The following is an 18,983-nucleotide window of genomic DNA, read 5'->3' on the forward strand; positions in this document are numbered from 1 at the left end:
TCATGAAGCAGTCGCGTTGCGAAAATCCGTACTGCCGATGCGCATGCAGTCTTGTCGTAACAGTCACGCACGACATCAATCGCTTCTATGTACGGATTATTAAGTGAGACACGCAGATCAGAACAAAGGGCGGTGGCGAGTGAAGTTATTACGTAGTTGAGCACACCAAAACGGACACTGAAACACCCATAGGACCTCCAAGACTTCACCTTCCACCCAATAAAACACTTCAAGTATTCCCACCCTTGGCTTCAAGTATTCCAGCCCCACTTTCAAAATTATCACCAGCTTTTAGGTTTACAACATAGGCTAAAGATAAGTGCACTCCAAATCCAACTATACACGAAGGATTGATGACGCTATGCAACAGTAACCAGTTAAAACAATCACGGTATTCTTTTTTTATACACAAATATGTTCATGATGATGATGATGATGATGACATGGGATCGACGGTGCACGGCGGCGTCATGTTCCCCCGCCCCTGAGAGTAAATGTTCAAGTTATGACGTTTTTGAGGGGAAAACGGACACACGCCGCCATTGGTTTGGTGTTTAAATACCACCATGATTAGATTAGAATCCAAAGAACAGTCCGTTGTCTTTACAGGACCTGTTGTGCTTGAACGTGACAGTTTCCATTATTTTTATGCTTCTGATTAGTCGTGTGACTTCCTTGTCACTTCTCTGTCAGACTCTTGGGGAGGAAAACAAAAAGAAGAGATTTTTCCACTCTGTTGTAGATGACCTCTAGGTAATCCTGTAACTGAGGAAGAAAGATAGGACTTCAACCAAAATTTGATGGAAAATACTCACAAAAAAAAAAATGGACAAAACTATTACATCAAAGATATGACATTTTTTGTTTATATCTTGAGCACAGTTAACAAAAAGCAACATTTTATCCAAATAAAACTGACCTGTACCACACAAAAAAATATGAACTACAAATTAGACTTCACACTGATCTAAATATCTGATATTTTGCATTTAATGCAAAATCTGTCGAATTTTTTGAACTCGCTGACAGAGACCAAATCTTGATCAAGTAAAGCCTACTATTAATTTGATCGAAATAGTCCATCTCAATAAATTTGAATCTGAAATTCATTTTATGTAAGAGTTAAATTCAAAAAGTGAAACTCATTACACACACAGAAAAATACTTCACAGAAGGCCAATTCTGACCTACCGTATTTTCTGAAAATTTTGGTCTCGAGGTGATCGGTAAATTTGAGGTTTTAAATGGCTGGAAGCAATAATTATGAATTAAATTAAACCAAACCTCATGAAATCTAAATAAATTGGACTTCTTGAATTGTACTTCAATAAATGCTTTGCATGATGTTAAAATTTATTGACAGAAACCTGTGTATTGCTAATAAGAATTTCCCACCATTTCTACGAAGGAATGAAGGAAGTTGACCTGGCATTTTTAAGGTGTTGGACAAAAACAGAGTATTCAGCGACTGCATCTCAGTCTTTCAAAATGAGCCACTCACCTCAACCTTGATGGGCGACAAATTGGCCTCAGGAGCCCGCGACAATGCAGCTCCTGCATTTGTACAACTTGGGGTCATGGGTGCGGATGTGGTTCCGTACATTCCTCAGTCGAAAAAACGTCTTGCTGCAAAGCTTCGGAGAAGAAGGCAATATAAGACAAAAAAATAGTAAAAAAAATGTTTCAGTTTTGAAATGTTCTATTCTTGAATAAAGGAATGGAATTTTTTTTTTATCTGAGGATGAGGTAGGTCTCGACTTACCAGACATGGCCAGTGTTTGCCCTCGATGTGCCGCAGGCGATGCATGATGAGAGCATCACAGTCCGGGTAGGACGTGGAGCATTGCGTGCAAGAGTGGGCCACCTTTGGGGCTTTTGGGGCCTGGCTACGGGGTCCCCGCAGCTGCTTTAGCCTTGCCCGGTGAACAGAGTCCAATACGACGCAGCCCCTGCTGCTCAAGGGGATGGCGACAGGCTCTTGCTGGTGGGTTTCAAGACAAAAACGGTGAAATATTCTTGTGGGGCTTACGCAAGACTGTACATGCATAAAGATTCAAGCCAGGGCGGAACAACTTTAGCAAAGATTAGACATTGGCATGACGCTTACTGGTGTGCTTGGGTGATAGGAGCGCTTTAAAAGCACGCAGCTTCGACGATCACGAAATCGTGTAGTAAATGATAATCGTAAAATGATGAATCAAGCCGGGCCTTAATGCAAGCTATTTGTTTTCTATGTGCTTCTCCTGCACTGTGCAGCAGTTAATCAAATAGATCATATAAGCCACACAGAGGTCAGAGCCCCGACTGAACACAAACGTTGAAAGATAATAAAACTGTCATTACGGGAACCACTGATTTACCCACCTTTGGTATGGTAAGTGTAGACTTTCTCCCTTTAGATCTGGCTAAAGGAGTGTTGTTTCTGGAGTTGGCCCTGCGTCTCTGAACCCTGCTCTGGCTCAAACTCCTCTCCTCCCTCTCCCTCTTCACTATTGGCAAGGCAGGCGGTGGTCCTCTGGCTCTCAGTGCCCTGTGGTTGGACGGACCCGATCCAAATTTCTCTCCAACTTGTGACACGGAGCGCGTCAAACAAATATCCACGCTCTCTTCCTCTTTCTTGATTCCCACCATGGGTGTCCCGGACGGCCGACAGAAGCTGAACAAAAAGCCAGAGTCCAGTAGTTTGATGGGGGGCTTGCTCTGGCGCTTCCCCAGGTCTGGGGACGGAGGGTCCGAGAAAGGGCCGCCAACTGGCACAGGATCTGCGGGTTCCTCTTTGATGACTTTATATAAAGGGTGGTTGTGGAAGGCCGTGGGAGGAGAGTGCTCTGAGAACTGGAACCCACCAGGTTGAACGTCCTTTACTTGTCTCTCCGTGTCCATCTCATCTCTCAACACTTTCCTGGGCCTGCCCCGTCGTGGCTTCTGCTCCTCTCTTGCGCTGCCCCGCCTCGGCTTGGCTTTTGCCCCCGGACGGCTGCTGTTGTAGCGCGGTGTCTTGACGGCCTCAATGGCGATCTTATTCCTATCTTGTGTTTTCAGAGAAGATTGATTGATTGATGTGAGCGAGAGACCTGAGACGGAGTATTCGGCTGGTTCTGATTTGATCCTAACTGTGTTCCTCACTGGAGTTTTGTTAGGGATACGCCGCATGGGCTGCTGGACATTAGCACCGTTTCTCACAGACCGTCTGAGCTCTCTCCCACTGAAACCAGGCCGGGATGCCGCTTGGAAAATATCAGGTAAGACCCCTTTACTTCGCATGCTTCGGTCGCTAGGAGGGACCCGTTTATTAGTACGATGTCTCTTTGTAATTCCTTCAGTAACAGGTGGGCTACCAGACTTGGGTTTCCCCCCCTTGTTATGTAGGAGACTATTAACAGGGTCGCAAAGGGGGAGAGAGAGCGTCATGGGCCTATATGGTAGCACTGGGGGAGCGGCGCGGGGTTTACGCCTCTTAGTTAGCGAGTAGTTGTTGGCTTTAAGCTTCCTGAGTCGTTTTTTCTGCCTCCAACCAATCAGATCTTCCGGTCGAGGGAGAAGGGCTGTTCTCTGGAGGCCAAGAACAAACATCAGTTTGTACTTCTCCTGGGCTCTTGCATAGTCCTCCTCATCTACTCCCACCTCCTCCACTTCCTGCTTCACCCTGACAGGGCTACAAACAGGACTGGATCTGGAGGTGCACGACTTTCGGTTCCGTCGAGGGCTTTCCGGCATGGGCAGCAATCTCTGAACTTTCTGAGCAGCACCGGGACTTGAGCGGAGAAGATGGGTGTTGGAGGAAGATATGGGTGAATAATTTTTGGATGGTGGGGTGCCAATATTTGTGGATACGGCGCTCTTCTTGGAGGAAGGAGATTTGAAGTCCATGAGCTTCATCCGGTGTGAGGGGCTCACAGGGAGTCCGTTTTGAACTTTGGCACTTGGCATCCTACGCAAATTGCAACTCGGACTCCGTTCTAAAGACTCACCAGATGTATCCAGTTTTAAGTGGAAGCTGCCAATGTTATCCTCCAATTCCCTTTTCCTTTTGGTTTCTGTCAGTTGGTGATGGCGCTGACTGCAAACACCACCGTAGTCCAATTTTAAGTCCCGGCTAGGATGAACAACTTTGTGGTGCTCTTTCATAAGAGCAGAGCAGGCCTCCACAGCAGGCCACATGCCGAGGTGACGGGCCATGGTGATGACTTCGGGGAGGTCCTCCCAGCGCACACAAAGTGTGGAGGAGTAGGAGAAATCCAGCAGAGACAAAAGGCTGTCCTCACTGAAGCCTGAGTGGAGCAGACAGAGCCTACAGTTAGATACGTGGAGTCGGAGTTGATTGGCGAGCGAGATGGCGAAGGCGCTTTGCTCGACTTAGAGAACTTTGAGAGCTAATGAAGTAACAATACCAGCAAGAACATTGAAAACTGCTTTCAACTGCTGCACCTTTATGACTTCACCTCTTACCAACTACCAAAAGAACATTAAAGGACCCCAAAAAATTTCGGGCAAGCACAGAATGTAAGAAGGAGGGCCTAGGAGGGCCTTTTCTTCTTAAGATACGCAATGTTTTGATCAGACAAAAAAAAAGGCGATTTGCGCTGAACTGAGTTCAACTGGTGTGTGAAGGGCAGCTTGATCGAACATAAAAATGAATTACCCTAATTCCCAAGTAAATATGAATTAAATGCTTTGATGACATCGCAGGCTTTGTGAAAATGTCGTTTTACTTTGTTAAACGTGTTGTTTTACTTGATTGATTGACTGATTGTACATATAAACATGACAAGATAAAACCAAAATTGAAAGCAAGAAGCATACCAAACACTTTTCTACCAGATTCACATGTTAATTACACGTGTATATCTATTACTCATTTTTATACCGGATTTATATAATTTTTTAACACGATATTTTTGCTAAACGTAACAGGAACAAGAACGATGCTATTTCAATTCATCACAGAATTTATAAATTCATACATTCACAATAATTATTCGTGGGTCACAATTCACAAATGTACCAATTTGTGTTGTTTTTTTCCCCGTGGAACCCTCAGTTGAAGAGTTCAAATGCAAAATGTTTGAGTAAAAAGCTTTTGTTTTTAATTCAGATTTTTCTGAAATATCAGCTCCGTATTTCAGAGCCGCACCTTTTTCGTCAGAGCGGCTCTGTCAACTTGCAAGTAGCCCCTCAACTTTTTTGTTGCTTCACTCAATTATTACTAAAATATGTGTTACATGAATTAGTAATATCGAAAATTGAATAACTCACAAACACAGAGTGCTACGAAAAACAATATAAATACAAACAAGAGGACCGTCAAAGAGGTGAAATATTTAACTATTGAAGGAACAGCAACAGTTGTAGCAGACGCACTCACACATTCAATAACAGCAAATTCCGTCTTTTCTCCTCTAACTTAGGTAATGGATGAACAGTAAACATGTCCAATGCAGGCAGCTTATGAAATATTCACAGTTTAGTTGTAAATGCGACATAAGCTAACAATATTTTGACTTACCAGTGAGATCTATGTCTGCCTTCATACTGGAGTCCATCTCTGTAAAGACTTCCTGGAAGTGGTCACTGACGGCTGCCAGCACTGCTCTGTGAGCGGCGTAGGACTGCCCGTTAGTGCGCACAGTGATGTCACAGAACATCCCCGCCTCCCGCTGACTCCTCAGCTTGCTGAGCATGTCAGAGCTGTGCGATGCTATCGTCTTCGTGACGCATCCTCGGCCGCCTAGATCCTAGAACAGAGGCGGATTTAAAACTTGGTTGAGGGGGAGATCCAAAATGGACAGAAGATGAGGGCGAACAAGTGTAAAGTCAAAATGTTTGAGATAAAAAGAAAAGGAGGACTTATTATGACAGATAAGCAACGGAAAATCTGTATTTCTTTTGAAAAATTGCAACACTCTCTCACCTCTGTTGCCTTGTGTTGCTGGTGTTGACATTCAGGACAGTCCAGGACAAAGTCTCTGATTTGGAAGTACATCCCTGCCATGACAAAAGTGGTCAACAAATGATTTTTTCTTCTGGGGGTGGGGTACAACCTCTAGACCACTTATCTAAAAGCTAACAAAATATTAAACATCATCAGTATGATCCTGCGTAGTTTTGCAAACTACAGAGACAATAATAAACATATTGAAACAGAGACTGGTTTCATAAAACCAGTCAGTGAATTATTAAGATGACTAATGTAAGCAAAGGGTTCTTTTAACAAATACTTCTGCTTTTTCAGTTTTTGGAATGAGTGTTTGACAAAATGGGTCACTTAATTTAGCTACAAAGGCAAAATGTTTATACTGTACTTGATAGTACTGTGCAGTTGTACACAAACTAAAGAGGCCATGCCCACGAAGGTGACCTGTGGCTGAGGCCAAATGGGTGGAGGCCCACCACCAAAGTTAGAATAATAATTATAATAAAAATAATTAAAATCTGTCACTGAATTGTGACCTGATGGGGAGCATGTTTGCATCGCAGTTCGGGGTTCGAATCTTAGCACTGAAGTTCCTTTGTGCAATTTGTCTTCCGCCTGTTTGTGTGACTTCTTCCCATATACGAAAAAAAATCAATTATCAGACTCTAAAATGTCCACATGGTTGTATGTCCCCTACAAATGACTGTAAACCAGTCCGGGATATATATTGCCTCTAATCCAAAATCAGGTGGGAGAGGCTCTAGCTCTCACACAATCCAAACAAGGATAAACGGCATTGAAAACGGATGGATTGTTACGGTTAACCAAAATACACAGAAGAGACTGCATACAATAGCGCATACCTTAAGAAACTTTATGCGGTCTCTTAAGAGTTAGAAGTTGTTTGGTACCCTCACACCCACAAGGACGTCACCAATAGTTTAAGAAAAAATTATGGTAGAGTGAGAAATAATGCGCATACATTCCCTGCTGCTTTTTGGAACTGTGGTTTGTAAACTGAGCTCCTTCTGTGTCCCGACAACACCGGTAACAAACTGAGAAGGAAAAATGAGGCTTGTGGCGGCCCCAAAGCATCAGAATATAAATATTGTCTTTGTGCGTCATACCTTTGTCATGCGGAATATAGCCCTTAACGCACATATTTTAGTCATCCATCCATCTATGGTAAGCTAGTCATTAGTGAGCAAGTTTGCCAAACAGTTCTGAGGTTTGGTTTTCACCTCTCGGCTGTGGCCTTCTTGTGTGTAGTTTACATGTTCTCCCTGTTTGTGAGGATTTTCTCCAACACTTCAGCTGCGAGTGTGAATGGTTGTCTATTTGTGCCCTTGCAGTGGACCGGCGACCAGTCCTGGGTGTATTCTACAGGTATAGGCAGGCGCTACAAAAAATGGATGCAAGTCTGTGTTAAAATAGGAAAAAAAGTGTATATTTCTTAATCGACGGTTAACGTGTGATTCCTACAATGATCCTTTACTCCCTCCTTTGTAAAGACACTTATTACCGTTTTTTGTCAAGATAGGGCGTGAAATATTCGTGAGATAAGAGCAAGGCCGTAAGATGACCTTCTCCTTACCCTCCCACCAGTAGTTTTCGGCCACGCATTTGTAGGTCTCCTCCAGGGAAAGGTGACACATGCCGGGTGGTCGCCGGTGAAATGTAGCGACTGCCTCCAGTCTCCGATCCTCATCCAAAACCTCCCGGTAGTTGAGGAAGCCTTTCTCCAGCTTCTTTCGGTAGAGCAGCCCGTCGATCCACTCGAAATTCGGCGACCTGCTCCTTTCGCCGGCAACACTCAACCACGGCTTGGGGGTGCAACTCGTCCGATTTACGGCCATCGTGTCTCGTCTTGTATCCCCTGATAGAAAGGGCGAAACTTTGCCCCGGTTTTGAGGAGGACCCAGTCAAAACTCCCGAAAGTCCAAGTTAACACACGTTGATACCCTGATAACACATCGGTTGTCTAAGGGGCTAACTTGTTAAAAATGAGGAAAAATATCTCCCTTATAAAAGGTTAGTAGAGAAAATGCCAATCGACATTTTAGTGGATACTCCAGATTTGTATCCTCGATGTCATCGCGGGCATCCCTCGTCCAAACATTAAATATTTATATGTAGTTCATGTTTAACAGACTTTACGGTCACATGGTTATTGTTGTTGTGACGTTCTAACGGCAACACGCCTGATTTGGGGGACCGCTCACTCGAGTGGAGACAACAATTGCAGCACAGGAGGGGTCGCGCCAATATAGCCAAGTGATGTAAAGTCAGCCGCCTCGCTCGCTCCCCAGCCGTTAGCAAAATTTGCCCCCGGGCAGCGGTCCGGGTTGCATCTACCTCAGGTGGTCGGGAGTGGCCTTCGGAATAGGATCACTGCGGACGATGCTAACTTGAGATTTCTTTCGGGCAACTCGAGTCGGAAGCAACATGATGACGCAGCTATCAGCTCACCATCGCCACCTCCAACGACCTAAAAAAAACGAGGTTGTCCTCCGCTATTAGCGCTGACAAATGTTGCAAATAGCCACCTGGCCTCATCGAAAAGCGTGCCAACAGGAATCGGGTTGACACTGACGCGAGTTCAACCGGCTTCGGTGGCGGAAAAATCCAATCTGGGGCCAAAATAATCCAAATTTTAAACTCGCAACCCTCTGTTTGTTGCTAATCAGCCTAAACGAACCAACTCCTCCCCGCCTTCACATAGTGCACATACGCGTTAAAGAGACCGATGGAGCTCGATTATGATTGGCTGACCGACATGTCAATCTTTTAGTTTCCGTTCCTCTTGTGAGTCAAGGTAGGTTGACCGATATCAATATCAAGTGGGTGACTTTCTAAAAAAACCCAAAATAAAGCTAAGCTTAACGTTTAAAAAATGTTTTCACAGTATATATCAGTAATGCTATTTTAGGGTTGAGAAATTCGAATCTTAAATATTTCCATAATTATTTCATAACTGAAATGCATATACACGCCTTGACTGTTACTTTTAACTTTTCAACCAATCACTCATTATTTACGTGACGTGTGTAAATGAGTACATAAATATTTTACTCTGTTATCCTACTGAATTACATTTTACATTCAACACCAGGTGCATAATCTGAGGTTTAAAACACACACACACACACACTTAAAACTGTTACAATTGCTCTCATAAGATCATTTACTTTACTTAGTATTGATTGAGAATAAGTATGTGAAAAATTACTAAATTAAATATTTTATATCACAAAATTGAGAACCATTCACCAGAAACCTGTTAAGTGAAATGACAAGTTTCTGGGTTGCAAGGGACATACGGGTTGAAAGAGAGTAGCTTGTTACTTACTGTGTTAAGTCAGTTTTGAGTGGAGAGTAGAGACATGACTTGCTTTCATATCCTCACCCCATTATTTACTGCATCGCCACATGCCCACCACATTCACATAATGTGAATTCATAAAGGGAAAGTATTTGGTTTGGCTTTGTTCTGAATAAAGAAATGTATTTTACATAAAGCCTTTTTCACCACAGGGTGGGGAAAAATGTATATTTCATTGAGAGGGTTCAACCTCATTCGCCAAGGCCGATTAGTAAAAAAAAGACTCAGGAAATACAGTGTATTCAAAGTTCATATAGCACTCAATCTTCAAGTGCTATTTTATTACTGTAGTATTAAAATGTAAAGATCAAAATGTTATGTGCTGGAGTAAGACATCACACATAGCTATATTATCATACAATAGTCCTTAAAGTTATTCACATGATGCAATTACGACAACATTTGAGTACATCATGCGTGAAGGCGTTACCCTCTCAATCAATGTATTGTGATATCACACACAAGATGATTTGATCATGACGTCAGCGTTTACAGTCATGCATATCTCATGGCCGCACTAAGGCTGAGTGACGCTGCTTGTCGCAGAAACGTCATCCGTCTTGGGCCGTTTGGACTCCGGAGGCTGGCAAAGGGGATCGTTAGGAGGAGAAGGACGACCTGGAAGAGGAAGATGAATGAAAAGATGAGGGTTACACATGACTGTTCAACACGCTAGTTTGATCAGTTATTAACCCGTACAGTGGGTTATCACTAACCAATACTAATGCAGTAATAAAGGCATTATTGCAATAAATGTGTGCAAAACATTCCCTGTTATGTTCAGAATGTGGATTTGTCTAAGCGTGCCGACAAATTCTTACGGCGTGTGCTGTTTGTAGTCACGAATGAATGTCGGGCTGTCATAGAGTAACCCATGGACCTCTTATACTACTTTCCTGATTTCAGTGAAACTCTGTGGAGGGCTGAATCATGGGCAAAAAAACAACCAGGGTCAAAATAACATTGCTACATCGGAATATGTTACAAAATGTCCTAATTTATCAGTGAACAAGGCATGAACGGGAACGACATAAATCAGGTATTTATGAAGGTTGTGGTCCAAATTTTTATTGCTTGTGCTCTTTGAGTTCAGGGTGTCCTCTAGTTATCACGATCCCTTATGAACGGCACACAATGAACTAACTCCTTTGCAGAGCGGCCCAAGAACATGTTTGCTACGTAGCACACCGTTTTTCCTTTGATTGTTTTATTTTTATGGGCTGAAGGTGATTTTATCCAAATACTTGCCATAATTATAACAATTTAATAATAAAAATGAATCATTGTGCAATGACAATAAAGGCTATTCAACTATATTCTTCTACTCAAGTGGTTCTCAACCCGGGTGTTGTGGCACACTAGTGTCACACAATTAAACTTAATTTGGCGCCAAATTATTTATAAATTCCAAATTCTCACACAATTAAACTTAATTTGGCGCCAAATTATTTATAAATTCCAAATTCATCTTTGACCATCTATTTAAAATGTTTGTTTAAAGACCACTGAGAGCCAGGCTAAATTCATGAAAAAAATGGATGCAATCAAAGAAGTGTTTATTTTTATGATTATTATTGTTGTTATTATATCTAATGGGCATTTATGGGTGAAATATTTTACAGAAGTTCCCGTGGTTTTATTTGTATTTTGAATTGCATGTCAGGCAAGATCGCGGGGTGCCAGTCAGCAGATCATTCCATAATACTGTGAGTCGTTTCAATTTCAGTTTTCATTTAACAGTGGTTATTATTCATTAAGAAAGTGAAGACACTTAAAATATTGCCTGTCCATTCAATAAAGGTTTTATGGTTGCAACCCAGCAAAGGGTCACTGTATATCTATTATTGCTTATAGGATTTTTTCCCCCCAAACCAACTGTAGGTTGTGTAACAGTTTATGAATCCAAAGGAAGTAATCCGTGTTCACCTTGCGGTGTAACAGCATTTTCAAACAGGTGCCCTCCACTACCACCACCAAAAAGCGAGCTAGAGGTCATACTATAACTATGACAGACTAACCATGTTTAGCTTTCTCAGTAGACGCTGGCGAACTAAAGACCAAACTGGACGTTTGCGACCCAACAGGAGTCAAGGAAACTCGCCTGGGAACAAAGAGAAATGAATTAGTTGCACAAAGTCCGTTCATGTTATTAATAGTCTTGCTCACATATTCATTTTCGAGTCATAAAACTAGCCAATCAACCGAGAAAGAGAAGTTTCAAGTTAGATATTTAAATACAAAAGCTTGCACAGACTCTCCATTGTCTGTGAGGAGCTGGAGTGATTATTTGAAAACTCAACAGGGGGTCCAACGAACACCCTTAAACCAGACAAGGCTTTGTTCGGTCGGAGCTGAGTGAGCGCTTACAACAGCAACCAAAACAAAGCAATTGATGTCAAGTGTCTCTATTTTGACAACACAGATTACTATTTCAGACATTTTACAATCACTTTCACATGTATTTGTGAACGGAAAGTGAGAATTGGAAGACATTCTGAATACAGATGCTTTAATGCTGTAAAAAAATAAGCGATGGATGACTATGTTTATTCTGTACGGAGCCCCTTAGGGGACACGGAAGAGAAAAAAAAAACTTTGCGTTCCCTCGCAAAACCTTTGCGTTCCCTTGCAAAGATTGCATTCCCTCGCAAACTTTGCGTTCCCTCGCAAACTTTGCGAGGGAATGCAAAGTTGTTGTTTTTTTTTTTTCGAGTGAATGTTTATTTTTTTTAATGCGCGTTTATGTACTTCCGGGTCATCTTCCGTGTAAACAAACGCAGCAAAGATGGAGTGTGTTCACCCGTGGGCGAGTTTAATTGAATTTTACTTTGAAATTGTCTTGAAATACAAAGAAAGGAAAATCAGTTCGGGATATTAAGCACGGTTTTCAAATAAGTGAAAGACAGTTCCAAGCCCTCCTCCATGATTAGTGCCGCCTCCAACGTACTGTCGTCTCTTGAACAGCAGCGCATTCGAGGCAAGGGTAGTCAACCTGACCCGGAAGTACATAAACGCGCATTAAAAAAATAAATAAATAAACATTCACTCGAAAAAAAAAAAACAACCTCGCAAAGTTTGCGAGGGAACGCATTCTTTGCAAGGGAACGCAAAGATTTTGCGAGGGAACGCAAATTTTTTTTTTTTCTCTTCCATGTCCCCTAAGGGGCTCCGTAATTCTGAGCCAGCAGATCTTAAGACAATTTAATACTTAGTTGGGACTGTTGATCACAAAAGCAAAAGAGGGAATCTTTTCAATTAGAGGTCCAGAGATTTCTAGAACTTTATCAACCTCTGCATTTTTTTTTTTTTTACTATAATCTGTCAATTTCGGGGGATAATCTGAATTGTCACCATATATGTTTTGTTGCTTTTCACACAGTCTAATTAGATCTAGTACAAAAGTGTAAAAGATTAAACCTTTCCAAAGATCATTTTACTAATTCATTTATTTATTGAAATGAGGTAATTCACTTAACATTGTTTTATTATTGTGGTTGTAATTTGCAGAACTGTGTAGAACTGCATCACATCATACTGAGAGTTGTTTCAAATATTTCGGTTCTCTTTTTTTGCTACAAAATGACAAATTATTAGAACTACCTAGTACGGTCGTATTCATGTCCAAAACCTCCAGAACTCAAGTAATAATCCACATATTGTAGACCTTAACACTGCCCCTCCTAAATGCTCACGTACGTAATTACAAGGATGAGACAAAAATACACAAGCAATTTCTAAGAAACTTATTAAAAGAGTGTGACAAGGGAAACCCATTACATTTGTGAAAACCTGTTTCAAGGAATTAAGTTAGACAGTTAATGCTGTCAAAAAATAAAAAAAGAAGTATCATCGCCATTCTTAAAGTCCTCATTGGTCCAGGAAGTACTGTGCTAACTAAATGCCTAAACAAAAATACAGTAAATAAAAAAGACGGGCAACTACGAACATGACACGCCATAGTTCCCCCCCCCCCATCACTTCTGTTAATAGTTTGTCCTTGGCAGAGGTCTGCCACACCGTTATGATGATATAGATCTTGCAGTAAATCTCATTAGATTGTGCTGGAATACCTCATGGAATAAAGTGCAGTAATAGGTACTAAGATTAAGGCGATGTGCTGCATTTCCTAAGATTTTCATGTCTGTTCATGAGTCTGAGGGGAACTTAATAGAGTAGAATGAGATGGAAGAATAATGGTTTCCCTTTTATTATTATTAATATATATATTTTTTTTTACCTTGGAGTGGGTCTGTTCGACGCTATGGCACCTTTAGGAGTGGTGGGCAAGTTGGTCCTGTTGAGCACTTTGGGTGTATTGGGAGTGAGCGGGGTGAGGCAGGGGAGCTTCTTTGAGGAGCTGGGTGCGAGCGGTTTGATGGCGGGTTGAGGAGTTGAGGGTGCACTGATGCTTGCGGACGCTGGCATCTGAGGGGTAGTGGGAGGCATGTTTTTTGGAGTGCTGGGCTTCCCCCAGGCCTCCAGTGTGTTGAGGGTGATTTTTCGAGGCCGAGGCCGAGGCTTGGACTTTGACTTTGACTCATCCGGGGTCGTGACAGAGGAGCCGTCCCTGCCCGGGGTGAGGTGGGACGTGGGAGTGGAAGCCGAACTCGGCGGCTGGGACACGGGAGATGAGGTTTTGGCTGGTGCCGTCTTTTTGCCCTTTTTCTCAGCAGCGCTGGTAGGGGTGAACACTTCCAGAGTGGGAGGCTCCTTCAATGGAGTTCCCAGCTCTCCCGGAGAGAAGGATAGGAAGGAGCAATAGCCATCTGTGGAAGACACTGCCAGAAAGGTACCATCTCGAGACCTAAGACAAAATGGAAGCATTAGAATTACATGTAGAATAGACATTCTCCTTTTACGTTACAGACTCCTTGAACAACAAAAATTGCTCTTGGGTCACAAAGTTTTCTGGGAGTCCTGCCCAGGGTCATAATTTTGAGTTCAACATCAAAAGTGATTATTTTTTCCAGATTCTCCCATCCCTGCTTACAACTAAACTTAACTCCGCACAACAATGCTGTCCATTCATCACTTATGAAGAGATTTAATAATTCAACCCTATCCACCTTATTTCTGAGGGCACTCACATAGAATATTATGGGAGCGACTTCCTGTAAGACAGCGGACGTATCCACGAGTCATTTGTTTCAATGTTTGTTTTGTTTTTTTTGTGTTTTTTTTTAACACAGTGTTCTATTTAAACGTTTTTTTGATTTTCTTTTCTAAACGATCATAAGCCCCCTGCAACATTTGAAAATGTCCTGCACAGCTTGGGGACCTGTTAGCAACAACCAGAAGTTGACTCTATGGCTTCAAGAGCTACATTTTGAACAAATACCCCGGACCTCAGAGTTCACAACTTTAAGGCAGACATACTAACAACCAGCTTCACTCTGCTCTCAGAAAGCAGTCTTGTTTTATGGTGTAATGTGTGACATATAACTGATTGCATTCCAAGACCAGTTTACCAAAATATGTCTTATCATATGATTTTGATTCGGATTTGTAAGGAGAAGATCGCTCCTTTACCATGTGAGGTCGCTGAGTGTGTGATAATGAATGTTGGACACCAGTCCAAATGGGAGCGCCTGCTGGGTGTCATAAAGGAAGATGGAATCCTCAGAGGCCACTGCAAACACCATGCGGTACGGCAGCTTAAATAGATTAGGAAGGGGCTCGGCTGAACCCTCTGTGATTGGGAACATAGAATCATTTAGAAGACAAAACTGGGAGAATACAAATAAAGGTTTAAAGCTACAGTCTAGGAAATGTACTTACCTTCTCCCTTCCTGGTTCGCAAGTCAAAGTACACTGGACAACAGCGCACTGCAAGTGTGGCCTTAGTTGGGCATGGTAAGTGGGCAACAGGTCTAAAAGACAAATATGAATTCAAGCAAAAGTACATTAGCTACAGTGCCTTGCAAAAGTATTATCCCCTTTTATGAGGTTTTGCCACATTTCAGAATTCAAACAAATATATAAAATTTGAATTTTTCGTGTCAAGAAGCAACACCAAGTGGGATATTATCGTAAAGTGGAACGAAATGTATACATTTTAAAACTTTTTTTTTTTTTTTTTAAACAAATAAATGTAGTAGTGTTATTTTTCTCTCAGTGCACCACATGTGAGAGACAACAACTGTTCAGGGTGTACCCCGCCTGCTGCCCAAAGACAGCCAGGATAGGCGGCTTAGATAATGGATGGATATATATTTTACCGCTTGAGGCTCTTCCTGGAAAAGATGTAGGTAGTATTTGTGATGGTTTCCCCAACCTCCACACATCCAGCTGGGAAGAAGTGAAGCCAGTGAGAATTTTTCAGTCAACCCCCCACCCCAAAATAACCATTATTGACCATTTCTCAAAGAACATGCTGCACAAGTACCTGGAGCGAGTAAGAAGGAGCCGTCGGGTGTGAAGGAAAGACGTCGGAAAAAGGACCTCATACTGTCATCATGGAAGATGCGGTGTTGCTTCACCTGCAAAGATATAAACAAACAAAGGTTCATGTACCTTTCTCCAATCAAAGCACCTCCAAGGTCTAAGGCTTCTCTAGCAACTTACAGTTTTAGTTTCAGAAATTACACATTTGTATTTTGAACATACATTCTAATACAGTACCTAATGTGATTAAGTGTAACTGTAATTCTTCAAGTGGCCAAGAGCAATGGCTACATCTGAAGGACGCACTTACAAAGAGTAACAGCTTTTCACATTTTTTTAATGGTATGATGGAAGTTTCTATTGTGGTTATGAATGTTGCCGTACACACTACATTTGAAATAAATGGTGAACTGAATCAAAATTGCAACTCAAACTTTCTAAATGCATAAGTGTGACAATGATGACTAAAACATAATTTCTGTGCACAAACCTCTCCATCTGCAGTTGAGCCCGAGCTCATTTTGCTTACAGAGGTTTTCTTCTTTGTATGAGTGCTGTACACGCGCATTACTCTGAAAGGGAGAAATATGAAAACATATTCAGCACATATTCAAAAGCTGTGATGTAAATGCACTAAAACTTTGAAGCCTTTTTGGGTAATAATGGATACCTGTCACAACTGAGAGTGGCGACATACTGCCCCAACGGATCCCAGGTCACCCCTTGCACGTAGCTCTTGTGGTCATTTAGGATGCACAGTTTCTGTCCTGAAAGACAAAAAATGGCAAATGAAATAAAACTATTGCTATTCAAACATATTCTCATGTGTTTTGATGTTTTCTCAGCAAACCTTTGTTGATGTCCCACATGATAGCTGTGTTGTCTACAGAACCAGACACCATGCAGTTCCCATCACGGGTCCAGCAGATGTCATACACATCCTCAATGTGGCCCCTAAAAACACACAGAGCTAACTGGACTGTGTTTTCATCAAATTGACATATATCATTCTTTCCCGGTTATTTTTGTTTTTGCTACATTTTTAGAGGTTGAAGAGTCAAAATGCATACAAAGCAGCACATTTTACTTTGCTAGCAATGAATGCCGTTATTCTAGTTTTTATACCTCAAAGTCTTGACGACAGACCAGCTTTCTTTGTTTAGCTGAGCGTCTTCTTCCTCCTGGAACGCGGGGGCTTGTTCTAGCTCCTTGTTGTCGTTGAGCTTCCACAGCAGAATGGCTGCATCTGAACCAAACCACAAATGGATAGAAGTCATACACAATAGCACTTCTGTTGTGAGCAATGATTATTTTCTGTCAGCAAGCTTATTTTCCCCGACAACAACAACAACTAATAAAAACACATGTCGCACTGTGTGTGCACTGACATATTGAACTGACATTTTCATCAACAAAAATGAGACAGAAATGTTTGACAGGCACAAAGTCCAATCATATTCAGCTCTTGTTGAAGGTGGGAACCAGTAACTTAAATTATGCTTGTGTTTACCATTTTATTGCTTTTGTTAATGCTGAGATCATTAATGTTGTAAGAGCCACCAGAGCTAGAGAAACAATCATTACTACAAAACACATTTCATGCATTGGATGTTTGTTAAGAGAGGGGGTATAAATTTACGTGTTAGATGTACCATCTCCTCCTGAGGCAAGATGCTCTCCACTGGGGCTAAAGCGGACCACATTGACAGCCTTGGTGTGTCTGGCCAGATTAGACAGAAACTCCACCGCCGCTTTTCCATCTGGGCCCATGTCGACTCTCCACAGCTGCATATACATGACATAAAAAATGGCATGATTGCCCACATTAATTTGCAGCAGATGCATTCTATACAGCTGAAGTGTGATTGGGCGATCGATTTCAGCAATTAATTTAAATTGACTTGCTAAGACTATTCTTTTTCACAGCTTCTGTAGTGTAAAGCTTGTCTCTCCTTCCACTAACATGGCTGGGACTGAAGAGAAGCAGTTTACAAATGCACAGTCAGTGTTGCCAATTTGCCAATTATTTGCTATATTGAAGGACTTATGAGACCCTTGAATGATTATTGGGGGGGAGGGGGAAGAAACCTTAAAGTGTATAGGAGAAGAAAAAGAGTTATGTTCATTTTTTTAAGGTAAGTACAAATAAATAGATTCCAATGATTACTTTGGTAAAAAAAAACTGAATGAAAAGGCCTAGAAAAATAGATGCAGAAAACATTACTTTTCTTGAACATTTTTTAACTTATGTTCTTGTTTTTTGTTATTTTTTTATGAAAATCAAATTTGTGTTCTATTCCTAGAAGCTAATGACCATAAAACTACTTAATTATAAGAGAAACTAAGAAAATGACAGAATCAAAAAACGTGTACATATAAGTGTCATTTGCTTTTCATAAAATGAGGAAGTGGAGAGGGGGGGGGTCAATAAAAATTGTATATTTCTGGGAAAAATAAAATGGCTTATCGCTACTCACCCTAACCGTAGTGTCCACGCCAGCTGTGGCCAAACGATGAGTACGTCCATCGGAGCTGTGCTGGAAGTCAAGACTGTAGACTGGCTCCTTGTTGTGCCAGGCGATCTCACAAGTCACAACCTTCATCTTTGTTTCAGTCCAACACCAACCTTCGAGGGATATCATTTTAGTGTCATTTCTCACATTTCTCTTTGACGTCCGGCTATTCAAATAGGCCGGCCACTGCTTTGGCGAGAAAAGTAGCTTAATTTCGAGGCTTGAAAATTATCTAACACATGTGAATGAAGGTACTTTTTTTACAATTCACATTAACGTATTTAAATGGATAAAAGCAGCGTTTTAATGGGGCTACTCGACAGTTTGTGATTTTACCTTAGCTGTCGTCCGGCTGAAGAATGCGAACAACTTCCCGCGTTTCGGCTTGTTCAAAACTTCCGGTACAGAGCTCGTCGATGATTGGACAAAAATGCGGAAGAGGCGGTGTAGGAAGGAGACGATCAAACCTAATAGAAGTTATTACGACGTATCGTACCGGTTAGCATAATACACTGATGAACAGTTTAATACTCATACATAGAACTGTTTCTGGTACTTTGGGTGTTAAACCATGACTGCAGTACCACAAGGATGCTTGATGGGCGCTGCAGACAAAAATTGAGAAAAGAAATTACATTTAGAACAGAACCAAGTGATTTTTGGAGGTAGTTGGTTCGAATCTTGGCCCGCCCGTGCGATTTTTTTTTTTTTTTTACACCTTTTCGCCCACCTTGTATGGTGTTCTTCATCTTACAAAAACCTGAACGTTTGTTTATTGAAAGATCCAAAA

General features: G+C 41.7%; 2 protein-coding genes across 4 annotated transcripts; both read right to left on the bottom strand.

The window, feature by feature from the left end:
- Positions 1 to 203: 203 nt before the first annotated feature.
- LOC148323422 (uncharacterized) lies at positions 204 to 8,653 on the bottom strand. 2 transcript variants are annotated; one of them, XM_088315746.1, is made up of 7 exons: positions 7,509 to 8,653; positions 5,912 to 5,985; positions 5,507 to 5,735; positions 2,365 to 4,271; positions 1,763 to 1,981; positions 1,502 to 1,634; positions 204 to 759 (listed from the first exon to the last, which is right to left on the bottom strand). In XM_088315746.1, exons 1-6 carry the CDS (start codon positions 7,768 to 7,770, stop codon positions 1,530 to 1,532), a joined length of 2,796 nt encoding a protein of 931 aa, XP_088171872.1. In that variant the 5' UTR covers positions 7,771 to 8,653; the 3' UTR covers positions 204 to 759; positions 1,502 to 1,529. The 2 variants fall into 2 exon arrangements, with proteins under 2 accessions (XP_088171872.1, XP_088171871.1); XM_088315745.1 differs by having other exon boundaries at positions 204 to 765; positions 7,509 to 8,652.
- A 906-nt stretch (positions 8,654 to 9,559) lies between these two features.
- chaf1b (chromatin assembly factor 1, subunit B) lies at positions 9,560 to 18,846 on the bottom strand. 2 transcript variants are annotated; one of them, XM_088315089.1, is made up of 15 exons: positions 18,731 to 18,846; positions 18,530 to 18,660; positions 18,158 to 18,306; positions 17,333 to 17,465; positions 16,806 to 16,926; positions 16,531 to 16,634; positions 16,351 to 16,447; positions 16,171 to 16,252; positions 15,682 to 15,775; positions 15,515 to 15,584; positions 15,075 to 15,166; positions 14,826 to 14,985; positions 13,534 to 14,100; positions 11,315 to 11,397; positions 9,560 to 9,914 (listed from the first exon to the last, which is right to left on the bottom strand). In XM_088315089.1, exons 3-15 carry the CDS (start codon positions 18,281 to 18,283, stop codon positions 9,814 to 9,816), a joined length of 1,830 nt encoding a protein of 609 aa, XP_088171215.1. In that variant the 5' UTR covers positions 18,284 to 18,306; positions 18,530 to 18,660; positions 18,731 to 18,846; the 3' UTR covers positions 9,560 to 9,813. The 2 variants fall into 2 exon arrangements, with proteins under 2 accessions (XP_088171215.1, XP_088171214.1); XM_088315088.1 differs by lacking the exons at positions 18,530 to 18,660; positions 18,731 to 18,846 and having other exon boundaries at positions 18,158 to 18,509.
- Positions 18,847 to 18,983: the final 137 nt, after the last annotated feature.

This window comes from Idiotropiscis lumnitzeri, chromosome 14 (assembly GCF_059441095.1).
Source record: "Idiotropiscis lumnitzeri isolate Australia: NSW breed Sydney's pygmy pipehorse chromosome 14, RoL_Ilum_1.0, whole genome shotgun sequence".
Lineage (NCBI taxonomy): Eukaryota > Metazoa > Chordata > Actinopteri > Syngnathiformes > Syngnathidae > Idiotropiscis > Idiotropiscis lumnitzeri.